The sequence below is a fragment of the Halichoeres trimaculatus genome, unplaced genomic scaffold (assembly GCF_033239565.1).
Source record: "Halichoeres trimaculatus isolate MK-OKI-2021-1 unplaced genomic scaffold, fHalTri1.1 fHalTri1_scaffold_2, whole genome shotgun sequence".
In the NCBI taxonomy this organism is placed as follows: Eukaryota; Metazoa; Chordata; class Actinopteri; order Labriformes; family Labridae; genus Halichoeres; species Halichoeres trimaculatus.
The window spans coordinates 17001977-17028595 of NW_027437180.1; the positions used below are offsets into that span (position 1 = coordinate 17001977).

Genomic DNA, 26619 nt, shown 5'->3' on the forward strand with positions numbered 1-26619 from the left:
TATGGTCTATTTAGCTTAACAGAATTATCCAATTATGTCTTTTTCTAGGTCTGAAGTGTATTTCAGGGTAAAACACGTCCAATCGTCTTCTCTTTTCTCTTCTTCTTCTTCTTTATCACCTTTCTGCTCTCACAGATTATCTCTTGAAATGGAGCTCTCACACTGTAATGAGATAATGACACTGTGGCTCATTTAATCATTTAAGCAGGCAAAGAACACAGTGCAGTAATATCCTGAGTGTACGCGGGTAATTTATACTTAAGGATTAGGTGAAATAAATTTGATTGGCTCTATTTATTTATATATTTACTTTGAGTGGAGTTCAATTATTTTGTGAAATGATTCAATTATGGTCAGTATTTGCATAAACAGAAGCAGAATGAAAACACCTCTTGTTCTCCTACAGCAGTAGCGGCTGCTGGTCAGTCAAGAAGGGGGTGATCTGTGACCCTATTGTACCAACCAGGTGTTTTTTTCCAGGGATTTGACCAGTGTTCTCTCAATGGCCAGCAGAGCTAGACAGCTTAAACGGCCTTGGCTCATTGTTGCGGGTGTAAGATTTGAGCCGCTTCAAACAGGAGAAGCTCCTCTCTACACCTACAGGCTGTAAGTGTGAGTGACCGGGGGAGAAGCTCCACAGCTGTAGCTGCTTATTGGTGAAAAGAGAGAGAATCTTTAAACACAATGCTCGTCATTTTTAGGAAAAGTAAACTTGCTGGGGATCGATAAAGCCTCCGGATCAGTCCAGAACAACTAACTGTAAAACTCAGAAGTTGCTCTGGTAGAGGGTTATACTTCAAGATCCCTGACTCGCTCATTTCACTGTCAATCAAAAAGGGATTCAGCCTCAGACAGATCATCCAATCATCATGCAGAAGCCCAGCGTCCAGGCCAGCCCACTGCCTCATAGACCCCCAGAGACGCTGAGCATCCGATGGGCGGGACAAAGCCCAGCGTTTATCCAATAACCATCCAGTTTTCACAGTGGAACAACCCACTCAATGCTTCCCCGCTGAAGTCAGAAGACGCTCAGCGTCCGACTGTGTTAAAGCGCTGAGACGCTGCGGGGATGAATGAGAAGGTCGAGCCATTTACCTGTGATAGATAGCTGATTCTGAACAAAAGATGAAGGAATTCTAGCGCATATTTTGTCAATGAAATGTACACACAGCAGTACATATCACCACTTTTTTAGGGACATTTTAGGGGAAGCTGAGCTTCCCTTGCAGTCTTAGAGCAATCACCACTGTCCTACAGGGATATCTAATGGTCAGAATGGAGTGCTGTGTTTACCATGAAAACATGTTAATCATTGGCACTGAAGCCAGTAACTGTGGAATTCATGCTTTTTATATTATATCTACATATATCATATACTATATATTAATTCTGTTGCCAACAATACATTTTGAATGTATTTCATTTGAAAAAGAAGAAAAGAAATAGGTAAAAAGGTAAAAATAAGTAGTCACTGTTCCCTACTTACTGTGATGGATGGTGGATCCTGTCAGACTATCATCATTTAAAGTCCAGCACATATTTGTTGAAATATGAAAGAACTTGAAATGATTGTAATTTTAAAGCTGAGCCACCAGAGACACTTAGTCACAAAGTGACAGTTAAGGTTGACCTGAGGGCGGTGACATACACATTATTTTAATAATGCACTTCCCTCTCTATTGATAAATCTCTCCTCATTCATGCTGAGCTGTAAAACCTCAGACCTGTTGACCCCTGGTCTGGCTCCGCTCATTATGTCCATTAACCATCGTAGTCGAGCTGAATACTAACTGATTTTGACACGATCTGTTTCATTTTTAAAGTCTTTTTTTTCAGGTAGTTTCCGGTCCTGCTCAATCTTCCCAATGATAAATTTATGCGTCACAGCTCACCATCCATTAAAAATAAGAGGGCTGAGTATTAATTGCAACACAACGTACCAGCCACACAGACATACAGCAACAGAACAGATCCAGTGAAAGTGACACATTGACTTGAATGAATCCTATTTGATCCGTTTGCCGTAACAGAACGGAGACACACTGCAGACACATTTGGTGTAATTTAGCTGTAACAGTTTCAGGTTTGATAAATCACTCTGCAAGCACTATATGATTATATTTGCATCTCCTCCTAGATATAATTGGCTAATCATATGTCTGTCAAAATGTGAACGAATGAATTCTATCGACTATGTCTCATATTTCAATCAAGAAAAAGTTATTCCGTAACATGTATCTTTATCGTTTTATTGCCCGGGCCTATCACAGCCCCAGCTCTCAGTCTTCTGAATGTTGTAGAAGGTTGAACGACATTGTTGCAGTGACTAATTGCAGTCAAATATGGCTGCATTATTTAACATGCAGAAAAGCACTTTTCTTACACTTAACGGCAGCCCTGCAGCCAAAAAACTTGAAGCACTTTGTTGCACTAACTGAGGTCTTCCCTTCTGTCTGAATTCTTTCTTGTGTTGCATGTCGCTTTGGACAAAAGCGTATGCTAAGTGAAATTGGAGAATTGGAGAAAATTAACTAAGAACATCACGCCTGGCTTTGGAAAGAAAACAGCGGACAAACTGAATGCATGCAACACCATAGTACACGATATCTGTGGGTCTTAAAAGGCTGGATGCCAATGAAATGAACCACGGATGTTTTTAACCACACAAAGAGATGTTGGGGGTCTTTGAGGGTCCTGCTTCCCTGCTGTCATGGTAACTGAACACAATAAAGGTAGTTCCATTTCAAGGCTCCACTTGTGTTCACGGTGTTATTTTACCACATGCATCATTGCTGTCACGTTTCCTTGTTTTTGAATAATTTGAGAAATCTGCCTGGTAACAAAAGTCAAGGTCAGCATGCCAAAAGTGTTCTGCACTGTATTCTCTAAACAGCTTTTGTTTGTGGATGTTTTATAACAGAACAGAGGTTTTTTTAAACTCTAAATCTATTTCAGCCTGGGGAACGTGTGTTACGTGACAGTTTATTTGAGGCGCGGTGATGCAGGGGGCTTTTTGCGCTTCATAGCTGCTCTGATTTTCAATCAGCTTTTCCATTTTGTTGGCTTTTCAAATCTCATTTATCACTCTAAATAAAAGAAAAAAAAGTGGAAGACATGGCACAGATTTCAGCATCTCTTCAGTGACATTTTATTTCCAATGCTTCCAGGTCAGATTTGTTGCTTTACTTTTGGACTTCATCGGCTTTAGTCAGTTCTTCTGAATCTCTTAGCTGGGTATTGAACCCTTATTTATAATTTTGTTTGTTTTTATGTCCAGGGGTAACGATATGGGTGCCAGGATGCAGGTACACTCACAGTTGACCGAAGCGAGGTAACTCTTGTTAAAGGTACAGGTCTGTTTAATGTCCTCTTCATTCTGCACAGATTGTAGTTCATTCATTTAGTTATTTTAAGATTTTTGTGCTTTTTGAAGCTATTAGTTGATGTGTTTCTGTGCAGCTTTAATTTATATATTCTTCACTGTAAGTCGCTGTGGTGTGGTAGGCTAACAGAGACTAATTTGTGTCCCTCATGTTTGTGGCTGTCAAAGGTGTGATGGTGTGAGTCATACGTGTTTAGCAAATGTACTTTTGGCAGATGCATGACGGGCAAGCTGGGAGGTGACTTCAGATATGGCAGCACTGATACACCCTCCTGCTGTGATATTTTTCCACAGGGAAATGGCTGCAGTAGATTTGTCAGGCAAATAACAAATAGACTTTAAAAAAATAAACATTTGCACAGTAGTAAGTATGATAAGATCAGGATGGTAGTCGACCAAAGAAATACTGTGTTGACTAAAATGACACCCACTCATCAACCAATAGATCGAAAAAAAAAGAAGAAAAAAAGCACATGATCTCATATCATTGTAGTTATTTACAGCATTGTCAGTGCACCCATGTAGGTTTTTAAATAGAATTCAGAATGTACACAAGGAACATAATAAATGGTTCTCATTAACCCCATGACAGTAACTCAACAATTTGCTGTTATCGTTTGTGAAAAAGTTGGTTTAAAAGAAACAGCTGATTAAATCGGGCTATTAAAAAAATACACAGAGTGCATGGAGGCAGGGGCTTTACTTGCAGGAGTGTTGTTCAATCATTTTACTTGTTTTAATGAAAGGATTGGTTGAACCAATCACCTCCCTGCAGCTTCCTCAGGCAGTAGTCACAGACGTGTACTTTACTGTAGTGGTATTGCAAACAGCTTTTGCAAATTTAAAGCTTTGTTAACAATTATTACCAAAACTGTTTTAAGTTACATCCTCCAGTTTTAATATATCAGATATTAAAGTGGAAAACAGCATCGAGAAGGTCCTCCCTGTTTTATGTGTGTCAAGGTGTAGCGTTACATGTCGGCGTACAGAGCTGCTGCTGCTGCTACTGCAGTGTTTGTAAGAGAAGGTGCAGTGACAATTCCTCTAAATTTTGACGCTCTATGAAATGTGAGCACACCTGGGGGAGCAGAGGTGTGACTATGTTGAAGCCTGGGCTCCCCCACTCTGCATCATCCTAATGAGTGTAGCTGCAAGAGGCTTAAAACACAGGCTGACTTTACTGACAAACCTACAAAACAAAGTTTTATTATAGTGTCATCAGTCTCTTTTTCTGTATTTGCTTCTTTCTATTTCTCTCACTTTACTGTCATTAGCCTTTAAAAATGTCAAAAAAAGAAAAAAAAACTAGTATAAAGAGCAGATTCAGAACCAGGGGGAGCAGTGAGATAAAGCGCAGAGGATGATATAATGAGGCGACAAAGCTTTTTGGTAAGCATGATTATTTCTCTGCAATTCTACGTTTTATCAGTTACAAATGAGGACAAAGCAGCAGACTGGAGTCTTTGATTACAGCATAAAAAAATAATAATCCCACCATCTATGTGAGTAGATGTATCTTTTTCAGCACAATCAATTATTGTGCGCTTCAGTGAAACACTGGCTGGTATCATCTCACGATCGTATCGATAAAAGCGCGCCAAGACAGCTCATATATCATCACTGAAGTGGACAGGAGAGATCAAGACCTTCACACTGCTTGGATTACAGTATAAATGTTGCCTTGTGATTGTTAGATGGTAGACTTAAACTCACACAAGTAACTTTTCACTTAAAAAACGTCTCTTAACTCTTTCACTACCAGATAGTTTGGTTTTTCAGTCTTTTTGCTTACACTCATGAATTACTGCAATTATCTGGTGTCTGCCTTACTTTATGAGGAGGAAAACAGCAGTTAAGATTAAGAGACACACAAAGCTGAGTGAATGAGACCTCCAACAAATTGAAGAGGACGACCACAAAGCAAACACAACAGGGAACATGGTGTGGGCTTTGGCAGTGTCAGAGGACTGCTGGAGTGAGAAAAAGATGCCAACAGACTTTTAATTTGACCTGAAGGAAGGCTGATAGGAATGTGAACACACTGTTGTCAGCCCTAACTGATGTGATAATCTGTTCGCTATACATTATCCTTTGTTTATTTTATAATAAGTTTACAACTAATCAATTTATTCAGTGGTTATTCCTAGGCCTGGGACAATAGTCAATAAATCAATTAATCTTAAGATAAATTAAATTAACTTGGTAATTTTGCCAGCCTCCATATATTTCCAAGTGGATGCGTGTTTGTTTACCTTGTCTCTCTCCTCCAAACAGGCAGGATGTCAAGATGGTTTCAAGTGCATCGCTCTCAGCACCTGAGCGCGTTTGGTTTGTAGAAGAATGAATAGAGTGAACCTTCTTGTCAGTCATCCAAAACCTTTGTCTCTCGGGGGAGGTGGTGCTGCAAGCAGCAGGCTAGCATAAACAGGCAATGCAGGGTAACGCAGTCGAAATCAGGAGGAAAAAAGATGACTGTATAGTGAAACTCCACAGCCTCAGTGTGGAAATATTTCAGCTTCTAACCAAATGAGCGAAGTGAGCGCATCAACATAACCTAGCCAGTGTACGGCAACAAAAAAGGCAACACAACAAACTCGCATACCAACCTAAAACACAACCACCTGACCAAGTTTTCGCTGCTAACTCTGACCCGGATGAGTGAAAAGTTACATGGACACAGAAAGTGTAGTTTGTTACATTGCAAAAGAAATACTCTACTTCAATACATTTAAAAAAAAAAAACTTCGATTTTTAACTGAGAGCCCATTTCATTTTTATTGTTTTAGTAACACTTTACTCCAGAGGTCCGCAAATTTCATCACACTTAGGTGATAATGAGACAAAGTTTTTCTTATTTCTTTAAAATTAGCACATAGCTTCTTTAAAATTATGTCCACATTTATTGTCACAATTGTCACAAGTCACAATTGGTTACTGTTTTTTTTCCCAGTTTCTTTGAAATTTACTCCAAATTACAGGGTAATTAGGTAATGATTTGCAAATAATTTACTTGAAATAAAATCACAACCCACCACAAAATGTTATGTCCCAATGCTATTTCCAGAGAAGCAGGTGATACCTGGCTGCTTAGTTCTTGAATACAGAAGTTAGGTTCATTGTTTCCGCTGATGATTACCTTTGAAATGTAAATAATTCAATTTCCCAATAAGCAGTTGATAGTTAGCTGTTTGCTATTTAATTTCACCAAGTTCTTTAGTACCTAGTTTGTTGATATGCATGATTGAGATCACTTGCAAAATGGTCAACTTTTATGATTAGGCCTACAATGTTCTACATGATTTTACATGGGGTTGTAAATTGGCCTTACCTGATCATGATAGACACTGCAAGTACAGGCACACTACAAAACAGAATCTGGACAGAAGTCATGTGCTAATTTTCACCAAATTATCATGAAATTTCGGGGCTAATTTCAAAGAAATAAGAAAAAGCGTTGTCTGATTATTAGAGTGGTGTGATGAAATTTGCGGACCTCTAAAGTAAAGTGTAACCATTGTTTTTTGTTTGCTTTAAGGATATTTGAAAGTTATTGATAATCCAATTAAAATAGTAAAAAATACTCAAGAGAAAAAGTTTATTGCATTTGAAGGGGTGTGGTGCATTATTATGATATATTATTTTTTCATATCAGTGGTTAATTTGGTCTCACAATAGTATTATTAAAAATATTGTTTATGGTCAATAATTGGGGTACAGTATATGATTCAGCAACATTTGTTATTGACTCAGAGTTATTCCTGTGTGATTCCTTTTGAGTCAGTTGTTGACGAAATAAAGACATGCCTCTCTATCTTTCCAAATCTAATTGGTCTCTATGCCGGCACTGTCTGAATCATGTATTTTGGGGAAATTATTCCAACTTGTGCCCCAACAGTATATGACTAAAAAAATCCCCGAAAAACTATTTTTTCCATTATGTGCTGGGATTTCCTCGAGTGAGTTCAACTTTGGGACGGCAGGCAAGCTGTTACTACTGACTCAGGCCCAAGTGAGAGTTTGACAAATGGTACAAACTCAACTAAACAAAATTAAACTCTATCATCACTCACTGTGTTGAACTGCACAGCTGATTCCCATATTTTCAGCTTTATTGCTCAGCTTATCAGTCGTTTTAAGTAAAACTCAAAGAGTTCAAGCATGTTTCCTACAACATCCCTTAACTCCTCAAGCTTTGTGATGTGTGTTTGATTGATGTTTTCCAGATTAGACATGATTAACTGGCACTGATAGGTCAAGAAGAGGGCAAAGCTTGTAAATACTTGTCTGTTTTCCACATGTTAGCTCCTCCGCTTACACGTCCAGCTGCGTAGAGCCCCAGCAGTTACATAAGGCTGTGTTTTCTTTTTCCACTGAACTAAACTAAATAGTTAGTGTAAGGAGTGTTTGTGTCCATGTATTTCTGTTTGAAGGCATTGTGCTCCTGCCTCTTCCATAGTAGAAGAGATGAGTAGGAGAGCGATGTCAGGCTAAGGGAGAGCACACAAGGAGCAGGACATCAGTGTAAGGAGAAGTATCTTTATGCAGGAGTCCAGGGAATGCATGGCTGAGGATTTAGGGTCTGGCTCTTGGCATTCTCCACAGGACTCTGAGAATGGTATGTACTGGCCAGGCCCTCTTCCCATGTGCAGTCCCTCTTCTGTCTCTGCCTCTCCTCAAGCTCACATGCAGATTTTATGATTCTCATCTGGACAAGGCTCTTATGGACCCTTGCCATCAGACGTAGTGTAGCCATGATTCTGTTGTATCAGACGAAAACACCACTGTCTTCAGCTGAAGCACAGAGCTGCGCGGACCATCTGTGAGTGGCTCAGCTGTACCAAAACTTTCTTTTTCTCAAATCGCAGATGTCTCCGGAGTACAAGTGGTGATGACTCTTTTTTTTCCATTACTGGCAACTCTGATTACCTCCCTGAACTGAATATGAGAGATAATGATGAGCTGTTGTGTTTTTGTACATGCAGTTTGAACATAGGCTGTAAAAAAAATGGACGTCATCTTGCTCAGCTGGAAGTGAGGCCACCACAAAAACTGCTCCCCCTCGTGGCTGGCTGCAGCATAGGTCAAAAAAATCTGTCTCTCCCGTCATTCCAGACGGGCTGTGGTCAAACTTTAAAAAATTAGTATACCCGGTAGAAATGTTTCTCACGTTCAGTTGTTGTGGTGATTTGAAGATATCATTTGGCTGCCTTGTATTCAAGCCCTCTGTTTTTCTGAAAAGTTTTGTTTTCATTAGTTATATGAGGTTGAAAACAAGGTTTTACGTCACGTTTAACGATGATTGACAGCTGCCGTTCTTGTGTATTTTTTTTTTTGAGGATAGAAAAATTTGTCGGGAGGTAGAGTCTGGAAGTGATTAGACTCTTGAAAGAAAAAAAAAATATATTATTTCTGTACCCGGCTCCACTCAGATTCTCCCAGAATCCCTCACAGTCTCTACTGCGCAGACTCTGGCTGCACAACAGCTTCAATGGCTGCACCTGTGACGGGGGTATTTTGGCTTCCAAACCGTACAATGGTAAACGGCGCAGCCATGCTGTCCACTCTATATGCAGTTTATCAGTTTGAAGAGGAAACTACTGTTTGTTTTGGGCTAACATACAAACAGTTGAAGAGACAGAGTTAACAAGAGCTTATGCACAGAGCATTTTACATACTGTCTGGTTAAAATTGTCTCTTGGTTGGAGCCGATCCTGGATCCTGAATTTGAATGAAAATACGCTTTTTAAAACAAATATTCATTTATTTTATGATTATATAGTAGCAGTCAAAAGGTTGGACAGTTTCTTCAATTCAATGTTTTCCTTTTTTTAATTCTTATTTTCTACACTGAGGATTAATGCCAAAGACATCAAAACCATGAAGGAACACAAAGGATTGATGAGATAACCAGCAGTCCAAGGATTAGTTTGTTTCGGAACTGCATTAAAAGTCCCTGTAAAATCACCTGCTATTCAGAAAATTGCTGTCCATACATCTGGTAATTACTGCGTTCATTCTCCCTGATGGTATGCATCAGGTTAAAAGTTGTTTCGAGCCAGCTTTTTGTTTTCTGTGGGGAACCTACCCTGCAACATTCAGTGTAGGTTTGCATAGCCCTGTACTGCAAGTCCAGTTTCCACCAAGCGTCAGCCTTTGGTCTAAAAATGAGACAATGTGGAAGTGCTAAAATCTGCTGTTTCTCGACTGTCCACTTAAGGCTGGCTCCAGAAGTAGCGGAAGTCACATACACATCAAACCAAAAAAATCAGTTTTAAAAAGCAGAAATTGACCTATTTACAGCCTGGTTCAAAAATTGTCTCCTGTCTGAGTCGCTAATTTTGCTATCAGCACACACTGAACGGGAGATCATTTTTTTATAACTAGGTGGTTCAGAGGTTATTAAGATCGCAAGCTCGCCCAATCAGAGGCACAGCTCAGGTCACGTGACCGACGCGCCCCATAGCTGTATGCAAAGCCCTTGCCACTTCCAATATAGCCACGATAGCCAATGTGCTTCATTTTCTGTTTCAGAAACTGACGGGTGATGTCGAGGAGACTACGTCCATTTTTTATACAGTTTATGGTTTCCACCATCTACACTGATTCATAAAGCTTACTATCCATCTCCTCTCATATATCATCTTTTTTAGTTTGATAAGCAGATGCTTAACATTTATTAGGGCTAGAACACTGTTGGCTGGGATAACAGTGCTGCAGGTTGCATCAGCTGGAATCTAAATGCAGATAAAATGGGTAAAATAAAATCCATATCCCTGCCAAGGCCTCAAATACGTCATCTGTTTCCCACTGTCTAGTATCCCATAATAACCAACTGATGGTCAGACAATGCTCCCCTGAGGAGGCACAAGAAAAAGTGAAGAGAGAAACAGGGCAGGATTCTCTGAAGACTTTAGCTGATGGAGTTTTTTTTTTTTTTTTTACCTCCTCTGAAAAGTTGGTTTTCTCCTGAGTGGCTATAGAGTAAGAAAGAAGTCAGAGGAGGACACAGAGAACCTGAGAGAAGAATGAGACTAAAAAAAAGGTGAGAGATAAGTCTTGCTCTGTTTGTGAAGCATGACATCTGCTGAAAGAGCAGATTCTGGTTTAGTTGTGTCACCTACCTCTGTTAATCATAACACACAGCTCCACACGCCTGCCTGCACACACCTGCACACACACATGCCTGCAAACACACTCACATGATGGTCACTAGCCAGGGTGCGAGAAAGAGGGTCATACAAGGATCACTAAAGGACGAATGAATCTGTGCGTCAGAGGATCAGTTCAGAAAACCTCTAGGAATCATCCTGGCTCTTTTTGACCAAAAGACTCACATGGAAATGAAAAACATTTGCTTGTGAAACATGATTTTTTTTCTAAAGCTAACACTGCACTTTTGTTCATGGTGATGGTACCATGTACTTATAATTTGTTTTAGCTCTACTACACCTATTTTTTTCAAAGTTCAAGTCATCTGTGTAAGAACAAACTTTTGCTGAAGAGCTAATGAAGGACATAGACAAGCTAAATTAAAAACCAAATTTAAAAGAGAGAAGGATGAACTTAAATGGGAAGCTGATATTCGAGTTCACTTGTCAGTCAGTCCCCGCGCGGGGCTGAGTGACTCACTAAACAACGTTAGGGCTCTGTTTAGCTACATTACAACCACTGCACTCCACCCACACACTCTCCACACTCAGCCTAATTACCCACATGTCATCACATAATGCCAGTTTATTGATTTCAACAACATCATTAGAAGATGCCCATGGTGGGAAGCGTGGACTGAATATATCTCATGACAATGAAGGTTGGTCGACTGATAAAATGAGGTCAGCCTTTGTGTGTCCGAAACTTTGAATAGTACACTTCCTGTTTTTTTTTTTGTTTGTTTGTTTTTAGGCATGGAAAAACAACATTAAGCTTATGAAAAGCTCATTTGAGATGCAGGGTCTTATTTCAAAATGATGTAGAATGAATGGAAATAAAAGCTTCACTGAGTTAGAGAAGAAGATGGGGAAAGTAAAAGACCAAAGAGGACACTGAGTTTTTTCTTTTTTCTTATTTTTTTTTTTTATTAACCAAACCAAATGGTGTTACTGCTGTGGGATAAGGTAAAGCTATGGTTTGGGTTTGATGAAGCTATGTGTGTCTTCACCTGTGCATAATAAACCAGAGGTATAGTTATGAAAAAAATAGAAGAAGAAGAAGAAAAGGAAGGAAAGGTGACAGTGATCATCCTTTCTCTTGCTCACATGAAGTTATATTAGAAAGAGCAACATGTGTAAATTTGAGTGTGTGTGTGTGTGTGTGTGTGTGTGTGTGTGTGTGTGTGTGTGTGTGTGTGTGTGTGTGTGTGTGTGTGTGTGTGTGTGTGTGTGTGTGTGAGTGAGTAAGAGAGGGAGGTATATGATCTATGCAAATAACGGCTTAAACCAGCCTAAGTAAATATCTCTGGGAGCTGAAGCTGTTGCATAAACAAACACAAACAGAGAAATAGTGCAGTTATGTGTCTGATTCACATCAACGCTGCATTATTCTGATGTATTCAAAAGACGGCATCATGACTCACATGGACTGATTGTTCTCATCCAGCAGGCAGAGCTTTGTAGCAGCTTTGTTTCACTCCCTGATAACACCACAAACATGTGCAGCACTATATTTACCACATGCTTATCAAACAGAGGTGTGTGTGTGTGTTTTTTTTTTTCCTGTAATCTCATGTAAAACAAGTCCTGCACAGATATGAAGAAGAGCGTTGCATTGGTGTAGAAACAGCACATGTTCAAAGAAAGGATCCTCTAAGGAAATGCAAAGGATATACAGCAGGACAGCTTTCTTCAACTTACAGCTGTGCAGGGCTGACATCAAACCCCACAAACCCTGAAATATGCAGAGAGAGAAGATATCCAAGTGAGAGCTTCAGAGCACTTGAAATACAGATGCATTTTGTTTGAGTTAAAGCTCCTGTGAGGCGTATTTAACTTTCTTTAAAAGGCTTCAAATGAATAAAATCATCTTTATGAGCTCCAGAAGTAAAAAGACCATCATCGTGGGAATTAACTATTTTTATATGGTAATTTATGTCAGAGTAGCTCCTCTGGGACATCTTTTAGTATGAAAATGTGCTTTTTTTTCCATTTTAGAGCTTTTAGTGTGGATGTGAGGTGCATGGTGTGTTTTTTGTACTCCCCTCCTGCCCTGCTTTTTGTCATTTCCAGTCTCTGCTCACCTGCTCTGGTGCAATACATCAAAAATGTTTGCATGCCCAGATGAAGCAATTTAGACTACTTTTCTTACTTCTCTCAATAAGTTGGTCTAGTTTACTTTCCTACGTCTTTCTTTACAACCTGGCTTCTTCTGTGCTTTCAAGCTGTCAAGTGAAATAAGCTGTTATGCATTGATTGAGCAATTTTTCATGGGCACAACTGTGGCAGAACAGTTTTGGAAAATAATATAAATGCAATATTTTTGGACCAATTGTGATTGCAATTTACCATGCATTTTTAGGGGGGTTATCTTCTGCATTAGTCACTAAAACAAGCAATAAATGATTCTACAGTATGACCAACATGACAAAAAATACTGTTAGCATTTAAAAAAATCTTTCCTGCACTTTTCATTTGAAAAAAAGGAACACTGAAATTATACTGACCTCCAGCAGTCAGTGAAAGTAACAAACCATGCAGAAGAAAGTCAACAAGGGGTGGCTCTGCCAGCTGCAATCATTGTACTGTATGGCTCTCTGAAGCTCACTGAATGTTTTTTATTTAGTCTTTTGCCAGAAAAACCAGCATATTGACTTTTGCTGGTTTTAAGGACGAACAAATACAAGTTACTATATTCCCTCCAGGTCTGTGTCCAATAAACATATTTTTTTTCAAATAGTTAGGCCATGTAGGTACATGTAAACAAGTATTTTAAAAGTCCAGTTTTATTCATACTAAATAGTTTGTTTTACATCATGTAAGTATTTGGAAAAGCTCACAAGAACTCAAATCCCCATTTCTTCCAGACTGCCTTGGCACCTTACAAACCTGTCAACCAGTAGTTTCCCTGGCCTGCATTTCTACATCCACCAGCCTCCCTCTTTCATTCATTATATCCTGCCAACTTCAAATAAAATTTACCTTCGACCCCTGACCTCATTCCGCTTCTGAGTTCAGCCATTACTCATGACATTTTTAAAGCAGCTGTGAGAAGCTTTCAGTCTCAAAGAAAAAAAAATCATTCTTCTCTCTCTCTGCAGTTCACTCAATCCCTCATGTAGAGAGCTGACTGCAGGGAATGTCAACAAAAGCTGTTTGCAGCCATTGATCAATGGGTGTGACACCAAGCAGCAGCAGTTTTTTGGCACAATATTTCACTAAACAGGAAAAATATCCTTGCGTTTTTGTTTGTATTTACTCTAAAACCGTGTTTCTCAAATTGTTTCAGACCAAGGACCACTTATCCCCCCAAAAAACTCATGGACCACCGAGCTAAATAGCCACGGGACAATAGCCCAGAAAGCAAAGAGATGTATTATAAACTCACATCATGTCACAGCCTGAATATCACATTGATCTGAAAAAAAGAGGATCCTGGACGTAAGACAACCTCTTTTTCCAAGACAGATTTTTAGGGGAAAATGCAATTGGATAACAAGTCTTGTTTTGTTTGCTGGAACCTTTGTTTTTTCTTTTTGATAAAACAGATTTTTTTTGAAAAAAGGAAGAAAGAAGGCAGGCTGTTTGTTAATGACATCAACAGCTGGAAGTCAAGTTGCATTTGTTTTGTTTACAGAACCATATCAGCAAAAGTAATTTAAGGTTTCCTTTCTTGTAGATTAGATTTATAGTTTGTTTTTAATTTCACAGATTGAATAGCCTGATGCTATTTCTCTGGTTTACATGACGGGATGTCATTTCTGTCTCTACATGGTTGCGGCATCACATTTTTCCTCTGCTCTCTGTTTCCTGCACTGCAGGTTTCCAGCTCACTGCAGTCACAGGGGCTGTTTACACGACAACAGTTTTAGGTTGAAACCGCTTCATGCACGGGCATACAACAGTCCAACAGTCCATTGTAATGATCCGTGGCAGACTACTATATTGTGCTTGTGCTGCTGAATCTTCTATCTCTCTTTCAACAAAATGTGCATTTGTTGCTCCACCTCTGCACTCAGCATTCGCCAATACACCAGATGACTTTACTTCAGTGGAGTTCTACCAAAAGCCGCCTCTGGACAAGACAGTTATAGTGCCGACTACAGGCCTGGCATGCTTACTACAGCGTTTTCAGTCCCTCTGCATTTCTGTGTCAATGTAGTTTTTTTTTTTCTCTGCGTTGTAGCGTTTTTACATGAAACACCATGTAAACAATACACAGAAACTTGAGCCCACACACAAAGACGAATACATTCTGTATAGCAAACAGAGAGTTGGGAAAAATAACGTTGCAACCACCACAAGAAACGCAAGAAAAATATTTTTTAGAGTGCTCCCGTTATCTTGGCACTGGCATTGGTCAGCCACAATCATAAAAGTAAAAAGACATACATTCAAAGTAAAAAGAGTTCATTATTAGTAAAAACATCAAACAAAAAGTAGAGGCTTTGAGAATTGAAAAGCTGAGGTTTACAGCCTCTCTCCAGCTAGAAAAACGCATGACATCCTCATTCCTCTGCATGCTGGTGTGTGTGTGTGTGTGTGTGTGTGCGCGTGTGCGTGTGTGTGTGTGTGTGTGTGTGTGTGTGTGTGTGTGTGTGTGTGTGTGTGTGTGTGTGTGTAATGTAAAACCTGACTGCGATCGATAAGGCTATCAGTAGAGCACAAACCTGTGATTATTCAGTGAGCTCTGCAGTCTTGTGGTCCAGTTGAAGCAGACACAGAGACGCTTGCAGCACGGTAGCACACTCACACACACACACATGCGCACACACACACACACACACACACACACACACACACACACACACACACACTCACACACACACACACACACACACACACACACACACACACACACACACACACACACACACACTCACACACACACACACAGACACACACACACACACACACACACACACACACACAAACATATGGTCTTGTGTGTCCTGCTAAATGTGAAAATCGAGTAAATCTCTGAGGAACTGTGACATTGAGGGGGGGGGTTGGAAATACATGAACTGCAGATCTAATTTAACTCTGTGTTTCAAGCTGGATCAAGAGCTCACATGATGGTTTTGTCATTCATGAGGCTGCATGACTGACTTATATATGTGCTTATATAATGAGTAATAATATAAAGTAACAGTATGATCATTTTCACTAACTGTTTTCTGAACGGTAGACATCCTAACTATCATCTGTTTCATGTGTACCAAGTGAATCATCTGACAGGATAATTTGCTGTAGAACAACTTGTGCTCGACATTAACATGAAATTCCTCCCATTAAAAGAAGTTATACACAGATAAATAGATTCTAGTTATGGCCTCACATCAGCACTTTTTATTTCACGGTACTTTATGAGTCAAGCCAGCAGATGAGGTCAAAAAATGATGAGAAAACACCAAAACTAACCATGTGTAAGACCCAGCCTGACACCTGAGCTCAACTCACCACTGAGACAGTCTTTCCAACAAAAGCTCAGCTAACAAGCAACATTTTAAGTGTTTAATTATAGTGTGTACTAGCCTTGATAACGGGAGTTATTTGGGGCTTTAATTTGTGACGTTCTTCCCCAGATCAATAAGAATCACTTTCTCTGGTGAGTATGAAAGGTCCAAGGATATAGCTCTTCAACAAAATAAACATTCCTTTTTTTCTAGAAGAGGAGATTAATTCACTCCTGCAACAGTGATGTCCATTGATTTATATCTTAACAGTGCATATACATCAATATAGCTCACAGACATGGCATAATGTGATACAGTATATCAGGCTATGAATGCAAAGTCAATACCTGTTGAAAGGTTCAGTGTGCAGAGATGGAACTGTTTTGGGAAACTCAAAGGTCAAAGGCCAGATCAAAATCCTCCTCAGGCTCTGCATGAGAGATATGATAAGCGCTCTTTGTTATCAGTGTATGAATGTGGTGTGACTGGGTGAAGGAGGCTAGCAGTGTACAGTGCTTTGAGTGGTCAGAGAGAAGAGAAAAGTGCTGTGTAAGTACTGCTCCATATATCATTTGGTCCATCCTTTTAACCCCCCGCCTCACTCCACACACCCCGATTGAAAAAATGAAAAGAGAAACAGGAAGTTAAATATTAGAGCTTAAATGTGGCTTTTTAAAAAAAAGTTTTTTAACCATTTGACTTAGTATCACAGCTCTCTTTGAAATTTAGCTTTTAGTTTTTTCCTTTAGGGATGGAAGTTGATAAGATTTTGTCGATACTGTTGCCCTTATCGATTCTGCTTATCAATCAGATTCTGTATCGATCCCCTTATCAATTCCTGTTTTGAACTTTCTTGGTACAAAAAGTAGCTTTACAGATTTTCTGTGTCAACAACATTTAATTGAGTTTATACTGTAAGTGAATAAAATGTAATTAGTCCCTGAATCTGGATGTTTCTGGGCATAATTATACAGAAACAGTTAAAATTGCACACAATGTGACGTTGATGTGCTGTGTTGTAATAATTTAAATAGGCCATCTAGAGTCTCAAAGTGGTTATAGCAATGGTTTAAGTTGTTTGGAAGCTTTCCACAGTTATGAAGTCAGCCATGAGCCTTTCAGTTGCCTGTTAGCTTTTGACATTTGAAATTCTCAGTATTTTTTGCGAAAAGTTGATGTGATATGTTTCTGTGGTGAAAGTTGAAATTCTATTCTGAAGCTGAAGTTATACTGATGTATGCTAACTGCTAGCATATCAATGCAGTTTCCCATATACGTAGGCTTCAAGCTTGCACTGTTTTTCTATTTTGGTAAATAAGGTGATTTATACCATTTCCAATGTACTGTCAGTTCTTCAGTAAAACTTCAAGCTGAAAATCCTGAATCAGAGTTTTCTTGGGAAACGTTATCTAACTGCTAAGCTAAGGTAGCTGCAGCAGACTAGTCGACGTAAGGCCCGGTGGCTCCAGCACAATGTAAAGAATTGATAAGGGAATCGTTGCACACAAAGGCTAACGGTATCGATGGATTGAAACATATCTATCGATTCTCAACAGGACCCAGTTTTCAATTCCCACCCCTATTTTCCTTTCAAAGCAAAGTCAAGCAATAGCAGCCAGTGAATGCTGTTTTTGTGTTTGGAGTGATATGGTGCCAGTAAAGTGTTACATTCAACCATCTACTCACAATAAACCTGAGAACAGAGGAAACCAGATGGTTTGTGAGCGTGTGTTTTTCTTTGTGGGCTATTTCTCTGGAACAGTAACATGCAGCATCATGCTCTTCAGCAGCAGAAATAATCTTAAACCACTTCCTTATTCTCAAGCTTTTTGTTTTGCCTCACATAAGGATGATATTTTTTGAATTAAACAGCAAGTCGAACAAAACAATCATGAAAGGATGTCAAAATCATGCATTAAAAATACAATACAGTACGACCCTTCACTCATCAAATATTGACGTACTTGCTTTGTTCAGGTTTTTAGGGTGGTCACATTAAAAAGAGAAGATGTTGTTGTCTAAGTTAAGCTGAGTTTTTCTTTCTGATCCATAAATCATATTTTCTTCACCTCAACAAAAATGTTTAAAGAAAATCCAGTTTTATCCCCTGCGTAAAATATCTGAATAATCTTTACAGCCCTGGTTGCAAGGTGTGGTCTACACGGATCCAGTCAAATCTTGACCTAGCATTTTAATACCCAAGGGCACCTTTGGTCTGAAATTTTCAAGTAATTTGTTTGTAAACTAGGTGCTGTTTCAGTGGTTTTCCCTCCATGAACCTCCTTTGGGAGGTTCTGAATCCTGCACACTGGAAACACCTCACAGGAGCTGCAGTTTTCTGATGCTCCAAATTAGTTGTCTAGCATTCAAACTTTAGTCCTCTTCTTCAAAGATGCTTAAATCCTTACCTTTCCTTTTCAACTCTTCGACTCACTGTCAGGGACAACATTTTCCCTTCACTTCTTCAGGATTGTTGCCTGCCTCCCACTGACAGGTGTCTCTTGAAGAGATAATTAGAGTTTTCACTTCACCTGTCAGTGGTCATAATGATCAGTGTGCAGTGTTTGTGGAGTGAATAAGAAAAGTGGCAGAAATCATCAAGCTTACTATAAAAGATGTGTGTTTTAAATAATGCCACAGAGGGATTGGATGGAAGCGGTTTTGTTGAAACCCTTTTTCATACATCCTGTGATCACCTTACCCTGCTGCATACCAAGGCTCCAACATAGAGTCCATATCTATGTTAATAGTAAGAGAACGTCATCCTCTTTATATCTTCTAACAGGTTTTGTTTTATCTCACAGGACTTGTAAAAAACATGGTAACCTCCCCACAGGTCTGTATGGACTTTCTGTGCAGCTGATAAGAGCTGCACGCGAAACATTAAATCAAAAAGAAGAAACAGAAGCAGCTCGCTTTGTTTGTTGTTTTCTCTGATCCTACTTTAAAAACGAAAGTGACTCTTTCTTTACTCAGCTTGTATCTTTGTCAGATGCAACAGAGCAGACAAACACTCCTGCTCTGATGCTGGTGGTCATTATTATGACCAAAATCATCACTATCATCTCACACACCAGCAGGTGCACAGAGACTGGAACAGAATGGAATTTGAAACGTTTTAGCTAAAAATGTTTCCATGGTCAAGGTGTTTTTTGCAGAAACGTTTCAGATTTCGGTTTGTTCTCCAACTTCGTGGGTGAAGACGGGCATCTGATATTGTTGGTGTTCAACATCTGTGCTAATAAAAAACACAGCTGTGTTTTTTTTTTCTTTTTGAGATTTCAAAGTGAATCTAACGTTTTCTTTCTCAGAATTATCATAGCATATTCACTCTGACTGCACATTTCCTCTGACTGACTGTTCCCTGCTGTCCAAACCAATTATCCACTTATCTTTGGAGCTCTATAATTGATGTGAAATTGTTCTGCTTGTCACCCAAGGCTGCTTTCTTCTTACTCTCTTTTTGATTTTTTTTTTTTTAGTGTCAGCTAAGCAACCTGGCCAAACACACCTTCACACTAACAAGATCCTTTGTATCGTGTGTGTAGGCCGCACCGTGAGCAAAGGCGGAAGCTGCCTCATGAGTCAGGCTTCCTCTTTAATCTGGTCCCCACCAGCCCCCATCCTCCCAGCATCAGTGGGATGTCCCAGGTGTGTCTCCTTTTGACCCTGCTTTCACTCAGCAGCTGCACAAAGGTAACACACTCTTTTTTTCACTCACAGGTTTGTGTTTTTAAAGTCGTCATAGAGCTTCAGGACGCTTGCTTCCCCTTGCAGGTCTCCTCTGCTAACTCCCTGGAGCTTGTGAAGGAGCAGTGGAGCAGCTACAGAAACCAGTGCCTGGACTTCATTGACAACACGCCCCCTGCTACAGGTGAGCCCCTGATCCGTGCACAGGGTTGGGAATTGAAAACCAGTTCCTGTTAAGAATCTATAAGAAATGTTTAAGTCCATCAATATCGTTAGCCTTTGTGCTAAACAATTCTCTTATCGATTCTTTACACTATGCCAGAGCTGTAGGACCTTATGTGACTAGTCTGCCGCAGCTGTCTTAGCTTTGCAGTTAGATAACATTTCCCAAGAAAACCCTGTTTCAGGATTTCTAGCTTGAAATTTTATTGACAAACTGAACACAGAAATCTACATTACTCTCTTACAGGATATTCCTATTTAATACATTCAAAATAAACAAAATAGCGCTAGCTTGATGCTAATGTATACAGGAAATTGCATTGATATGCTAGCGGTTAGCATGCATCAGTATAACTTTGGCTTCAGAGTAGAATTTCAACTTTCATCACAGAGGCATATCACAGTTACTCTTTTGAAACAACACTGAGAACTCCAAATGTCAAAAAACTTTCAGGCATATGAAAGAAAAGTTAGGCTCATGGTTGGTTTCATAACTACGGCAAGGTTCCAAACAACTGAGAATAATGCTATAACCACTTCGAGACTCTAGATGGCTTACTTGTGCCAATAACATATTACAAAACTATACATCAATGTCACATGATGTGCAATTTTAACTTATTTCTTTATATTTACACCAAGAGATATCCAGATCCAGTGACCAATTACATATTTATTCACTTGAAAAAGAAGGAATTGATAAGGGAATCGATAAAGAATTGAATCAATAAGCAGAATCGATTAGGGCATTGATATCGATAAAATCTTATCAATGCCCATTCCTATCCCTGCAGCGTGAGCGCCTGGCTGAACCAGACGCAGGGACACAGTTCACAGATCTGCTCTCTACTGCAGGGCTGGTGTGTAACAGGACCTTCGACTTGTACGCCTGCTGGCCAGATGGACTCCCAGGAACCACTGTTAATGTGTCCTGCCCATGGTTCCTGCCATGGTACAAAAAAGGTCTGTGCGTGAGTGTTCAGTGAAGAGGGTTGGATGATGGGGATGTGAGCGTCTGTACAAAAGCTTGGAATAGAATCACAGAAGAACATAAGGAAGAACAAAAGGAGGAGTTATTACCCTGGCCGTCAATTCTATAACAATGCACAGTAATGGGTTACAAAGAGATACACAGAGTGTCTTTTCTGACTAAGTGCATGGAATTGTCCACAAGGTGTTGCCATAATGTTAGCCTGATGGCATAATGACCTAAGTCAGATATTACATACATTTGAATTATTATTTTGTCAGCCATATAATTTCCACAGTCAAAGAAATTTAAATAAGATAAATGTTAATGATAGCAATATAGATTATATAAACATAATATTACAAATAGAGAGAAAGATATACATAAAAATGTGTTTTTTTATAACAAAGGCAATTATGTTTTTTGGCTCACGATGTGCATCTTAAACTGAAGCCTGGTTTATAAGCTATAGTGGCCTACGTAGTCGTGTGCAATTGTACGTTGATGTCTGGGTTTTTTTGCTTTTTGTTTTTTTTGCTGGTGTTCTGAGCTTGTTTTGTGTTACATTTTGCTGTTAAATCTACATAAGTCATTAAAAGAAAAAAATAGAGAGGAGATGTCAGAGGAGCTGAAATGTATGGCTGATTAGCAATCCCTGGGCTGTTCCAAAGGCAGGAAATACCATGTTGCCCAGAGGACCAATCATAGGGCCTGTAGTCTGTGTTGTTTTGACAAGCAGTTAAATTTTGGAGGATGTGCACGTTGGCTTCTGTATTGGAAAAAGAAGACTACTTAAACCAACAGAAAAGGCAACACGTGAGTCTGGTACTAAAGTATAAATCAGGCTCCAAAGTTTTTGGCACAAAGTTTGAGCTGGTGTTAAGTAAGTAGCTCACAAATGAAAAGAGAAACAGGAAGTTAACTATCAAAGTTAAATGTGTATTTTATTTTATTTTATTTTACTTATTTTAGCATTTCACTTAGAGTCATGGCTCTCTTTGAAATTTAGCTTAATTTTTTTTCTTTCAAAGTCAAGCAATAGCAACCAGTGAATGCTCACAATAAACCCGAGAACAGAGAAAACTCTTGTATGTAATGTATTTTTTCTGGATCAAGTTGCCTCCAGATAGTTTGTGTGCGTGTGTGTTTTTTGTGAGCTTTTTCTCTGGAACAGTAACATGCAGCATCATGCTCATTAGCTGCAGAAATAATCCTAAACCACTTCCTCAGTCTCAAGTGTTTTCTTTTGCCTCACATAAGTATAATATTTTTAGATTTAAATAGCAAGTTGAACAAAATTTTGATGTGAGGATGTTGAAATCATGCAGTAATAAAATACAGTATGGTACAGTACGACCCTTCACTCAACCAATATTGACGTACTTGCTCCGTTCAGGTTTTTAGGATGGTCATATTAAAAAGAGAAGATGTTGTTGTCTGAGTTAAGCTGAGTTTTTCTTTCTGATTCATAAATACTATTTTCTTCACCTCAACAAAAACTTTGACACAGGAAATTAAAACAAGTCTGTGGTGTAACTCATTTGAATTGACAGCTACCACATTACAGAGTGAGAGGGATATGAAATAGCAAGATATCTTGCTTGGATGTTTTTATTTAGAGGCATCAATATCGAATTATTATTATTATTTGTTTTAATACTCAGCCAGAAACTACTCACAGTAGATTTGGGGCCAGTTGGTCCAGATCAGTTGAAAGGATTTCTTGCATGCCTCACATCCACAACAACCAACATCCCACCTTCACTTGAGCTTCGTGAGGAACTCAAGGATATTTGATGCTATTGTACCTGCACAAAGCAGGCAGGTATTGTGTGGAGCTACAGTGGCAGCACGCAACATGCCTTCGACAACTGAATCAGCCACAATAATGAGAACTGCACTCTAAAGCAATCCTATACAACTCGCCCACAAGTTCTGCTTCCAGCTTTAGTCGTTATTTTGAATGTTGGAAATATCCTTGATGATTGCATTTCTATGTTTCTGAATTCAATATCTGTGCGTGAGCGTTTGGACAGGAAGGTTGTTGAGACATTTCAAATCTCCATTCTGATTTAACATGCATTTTGTGAGCACACAGGTTGTGCCTGACAGTGTGAGCACATGAATCTACCTGGTGTATAAAAATGTGTATGCCTCGCTCAAAGGCTCAGAATTATTACATTTATTAAAATTCTCCATTTTAACTGGACAGTTGTGTGAAAATCTTGTCAAATATACTAGAAAAGCACTCATAGAGCGCAGACCTCCACCAAGCATATTGTGATTGTCAGGCAACACTTCTACTTTAGTCCTACTTTAATGTTATACTCCCTTTCAGCAGACTGTCTGCTACAATTTGATGTTAGTTACAGGTTTGTACGATAATTTGTTTCCTGACAGTGTTGAAAATGATGATGACCCAGTACATATTTCATATTCTGGATCTTAGTATCCAGAATATTGCCAGGATCTGGATCGTACTTTTACATCTGTCAGAAATTATGGTGACCTTATCTTGTATTGTTTTGCAAAGCAATCCGACCATTTATGGTGGAGTTATATACACATATGGTAAAAACGGCCCTATCTCACAATGATAAAGAATCCTTTAAAAAAATCCTGGATCCAGACAGTGATCCAGATCACCTCCAAAATTTAATCACTTCTTCCTTATCCCAATTTGAACGTTTCCTGAAAAATTCATCAAGATTCATTCATTACTTTTTGAGTTATGTTGTTCACAGACAAACAGACAAACAAACTCTCCCAAAACAGAACCTCCTTGGTGAAGGTAAAAATTAAAACATACAGATATATAGAGAGAATTCTAATCAAAGAGTTGTCTCTACTTTCAGTCATGGTTGTTAGAAAGTCATTTAACTTGTAAATTATTGAGTCTGAGAGGTGTTAAAATGCTCTTCCAGTGTCTTTACTAAAGCAAGCTGATTGTTTCTGGCAGGAAGGTCAGGGTGAATTATTTTCATACTGGTGTGAATAGTGTTGTCAATCACAACATCTAAATTAATCAGTCCATTGATTTGTAAATATCAAGGTTAAAATCAGGCAACGAAAGTGATCACGGGACACCTGGAAGAAAAAGAAGGCCACAGATTTTCTTGAAGTAGTGTTATTCAAGGACACAGGTGCAGGACAATTTTGGCAACAACAGCCACGAGAAACAAGAGTCTTTCAGAATTTCCACCCTTGAATATTAAAGCATTCAGCCGCAGGGTCCTCTGCAGGTGGAGTTAACCTTAGTGTCCTAACATGAACGAGATGGTAAGTGGACAATGAGTTTTCAACTGGTTTTAAAATTAAACTTATTTGATATCAAGTTGAGTTGAACAAAATAACACCAGAGATTGTTTCTGTATTAACCTTGTAATGTGTGTGTCTGTGTAAACAGTTCAGCGGGGTCATGTCTACAGAGTCTGCAATGAAGATGGACTGTGGGCTCGTAAAAACACCAGCGAATGTGAGGACGACCCTGGTGAGGTGAGGGTGGATATTATTGAAGTGTGTGTTTGTTGTCTGCCTGTGGACATAACTATTTCCATGTTGGACTGACTTGACACCTAAACATGACAGAGTCTCTAATTATTCATGGTGTTACAATCCCTCCATTTGTTTAAAGCAGCCCTATTCAATAAGCGCCCAGCGGGCCTCATGTGGCCTGAAACTAACCCCTGAGTGGCCAAGCTGCTGCCAAGTGATTGGGATTCAGTCGGATCTTTTACCCACAAAAATTCCAACATTATTACAGATATTGACTGCAACACCTATCGTAGCCTAACAACTAACCCATTGCATTGTGTCATTGAACATTAGCAGCCCTACGTTGGTGAAAATAGCATGTCTCTGTCTACCTTGAAATGAAAAGTCAGCAAGGATAATCGTCTGTTTAATTCTGCGTGGACAGGAAAGTATTTTTTTATTTCCCCACCCTGTCCAAAAACCAAACCAATGTGTTTGCTCTGCAACAAGTGCGTTGCAGTGCTGAAAGTTTATAATGTCCAAAGACCCCGCATCGGAAAGCATGCCGCATTTTGGACAGACTTTCCGAGGGATCTATGCTTAAGGGGGCTGCTAATATTCAGGGTCTGACAGCGTCTTGCAATCAGATCTGCACCACAGTAAAGCAGAGTTGTACAGCTCAGGAGAGGGCCACAGCAGCCTAACTTTACTGCTATAAATGTGCTGCCCAACTGTATCAGTGTATTACTAGTTAATTCCATATACATTTTAGAATCCAAAATCTGAAAATGGATAATGTCTTATTTCTTTTTTTTTTTTTTTCAAATCAAAAATCGGAAAACAAATAATGGCCTTTTATTTTTTATTTTTTATTATTTTTAATTAAAAATTGAGTATGAGAGAATGGAATTATAATGGGAATTTTGTTTCATTCATTTTTGGTTTGTATCATTTTCGATGTGTTGTGACCCAGAAGTTGTTGACTTTTTTTTCTCAGGGAGGTCAGTCAGTCTCTTCCGGGTGTTTCCATTGATGGGTGAATCGAGCAGCACGATAGCTAACGTTTTACCCCTAAATTCTGCCGCATGCGCAGCAGAGCGCCGTGGTCTTGCTCCGATTGTCAAACCTCACAGGAAGCAGCGCGCTGCACAGCGCTGCGCCGCTCAATCCGGAGGGGGAAGGGCTGGTCCTCAGAGAGTCTCAGGCTCTCGTGTGAATAGCAATATCACAAGATCACCATCCACTCCCATAACTTTTGATATGTCAGTCCACACCTTGTCCTTTCTGCCTGTATCCTTATTAAAAGGATGTTTGGGATCATACAGAATGTTGAACTTATCCACTTCCGAGATCAGCTTCTCTTCATCCATGCCTTTGTGTTGCGTATGGGACCCTCTGACCGACTGTTAACCTGATGCACGTGCCTCCAGATGTGACGTATTTATAACATATGGGGGAAATTTACGTTCCAGAGTTCGTGCATTGTGTTTTAATTGGAATCTTCCGGGTACTTCACACGGTGACTTCCTGTCTAGTGCTTTCTTATCGACTGTGAATTTACGAGGTTTGGAAGGGGCCATGCAGAAAATAGACCTGAAGCCTATTTCTTACGCCTGGGCGTGTGCCGGCGCTTCAGCAGCGCTTGCAGTAGAATTTGCCTGATAGATTACAATGGACGCTGAATGCGACGCTGCGCTGTGCAGTGGAATTTAGGGGTTACAGTTATTTTTAGTTAACGTTTTTGTCAAGGATGGCGGACGTGTACGTACTTTTTAAAGAGGGGAAGCTGTATCACACTTTGGAGGCATTAGTAACATGACGTTTCCACCTTAGGTTGTGTTGTATGCAGAAACTTCTGACACTCATTGCAGAGCATCTCCGGAAACTCATGTCCTGCAAGGTCTCCAAAACGTCTGTGTGGGTCTTACCAGCTTCGAACAACTGCTTAAAAAACATCAGCGTATTGTTCTAGTGCGGCCATGGTGGTCTATTTATACGTCACTCACTGTATATCGCCTTCTCTATCTCTATGAACAGGTTTCAAGATCTGTGTGGTTAAAGACTGGCCTCCCTGAGAAAAAAAAGGTCAACAACTTCCGGGTCACAACACATCGAAAATGATACAAACCAAAAACGAATAGAACAAATTTCCCACGATAATTCCATTCACTCAAATTCTATTTTTAATTTCAAAACAGCAACAAACAGGCCGTTATTTGTTTTCCAATTTTTGATTTGAAAACTAGAAATGAAATAACAAGTTGTTATCGATTTTCC

General features: G+C 39.4%; 1 protein-coding gene across 2 annotated transcripts in view; it reads left to right on the forward strand.

Moving 5' to 3' along the window:
* gcgrb (glucagon receptor b) overlaps positions 1 to 26619 on the forward strand; it is a 78047-nt gene that overhangs the window by 37319 nt on the left and 14109 nt on the right. The window contains exons 1-5 of one of the 2 annotated variants that reach the window (XM_074699075.1): positions 3284 to 3347; positions 19535 to 19682; positions 19764 to 19860; positions 20754 to 20861; positions 24275 to 24363. In XM_074699075.1, coding sequence (XP_074555176.1) covers positions 19629 to 19682; positions 19764 to 19860; positions 20754 to 20861; positions 24275 to 24363 — 348 coding nt within the window. In that variant the 5' untranslated portion in view covers positions 3284 to 3347; positions 19535 to 19628. Of the gene's footprint in view, positions 1 to 3283; positions 3348 to 19534; positions 19683 to 19763; positions 19861 to 20753; positions 20862 to 24274; positions 24364 to 26619 lie in introns of those variants that run through there. The other variant, XM_074699066.1, reaches the window with a different exon arrangement.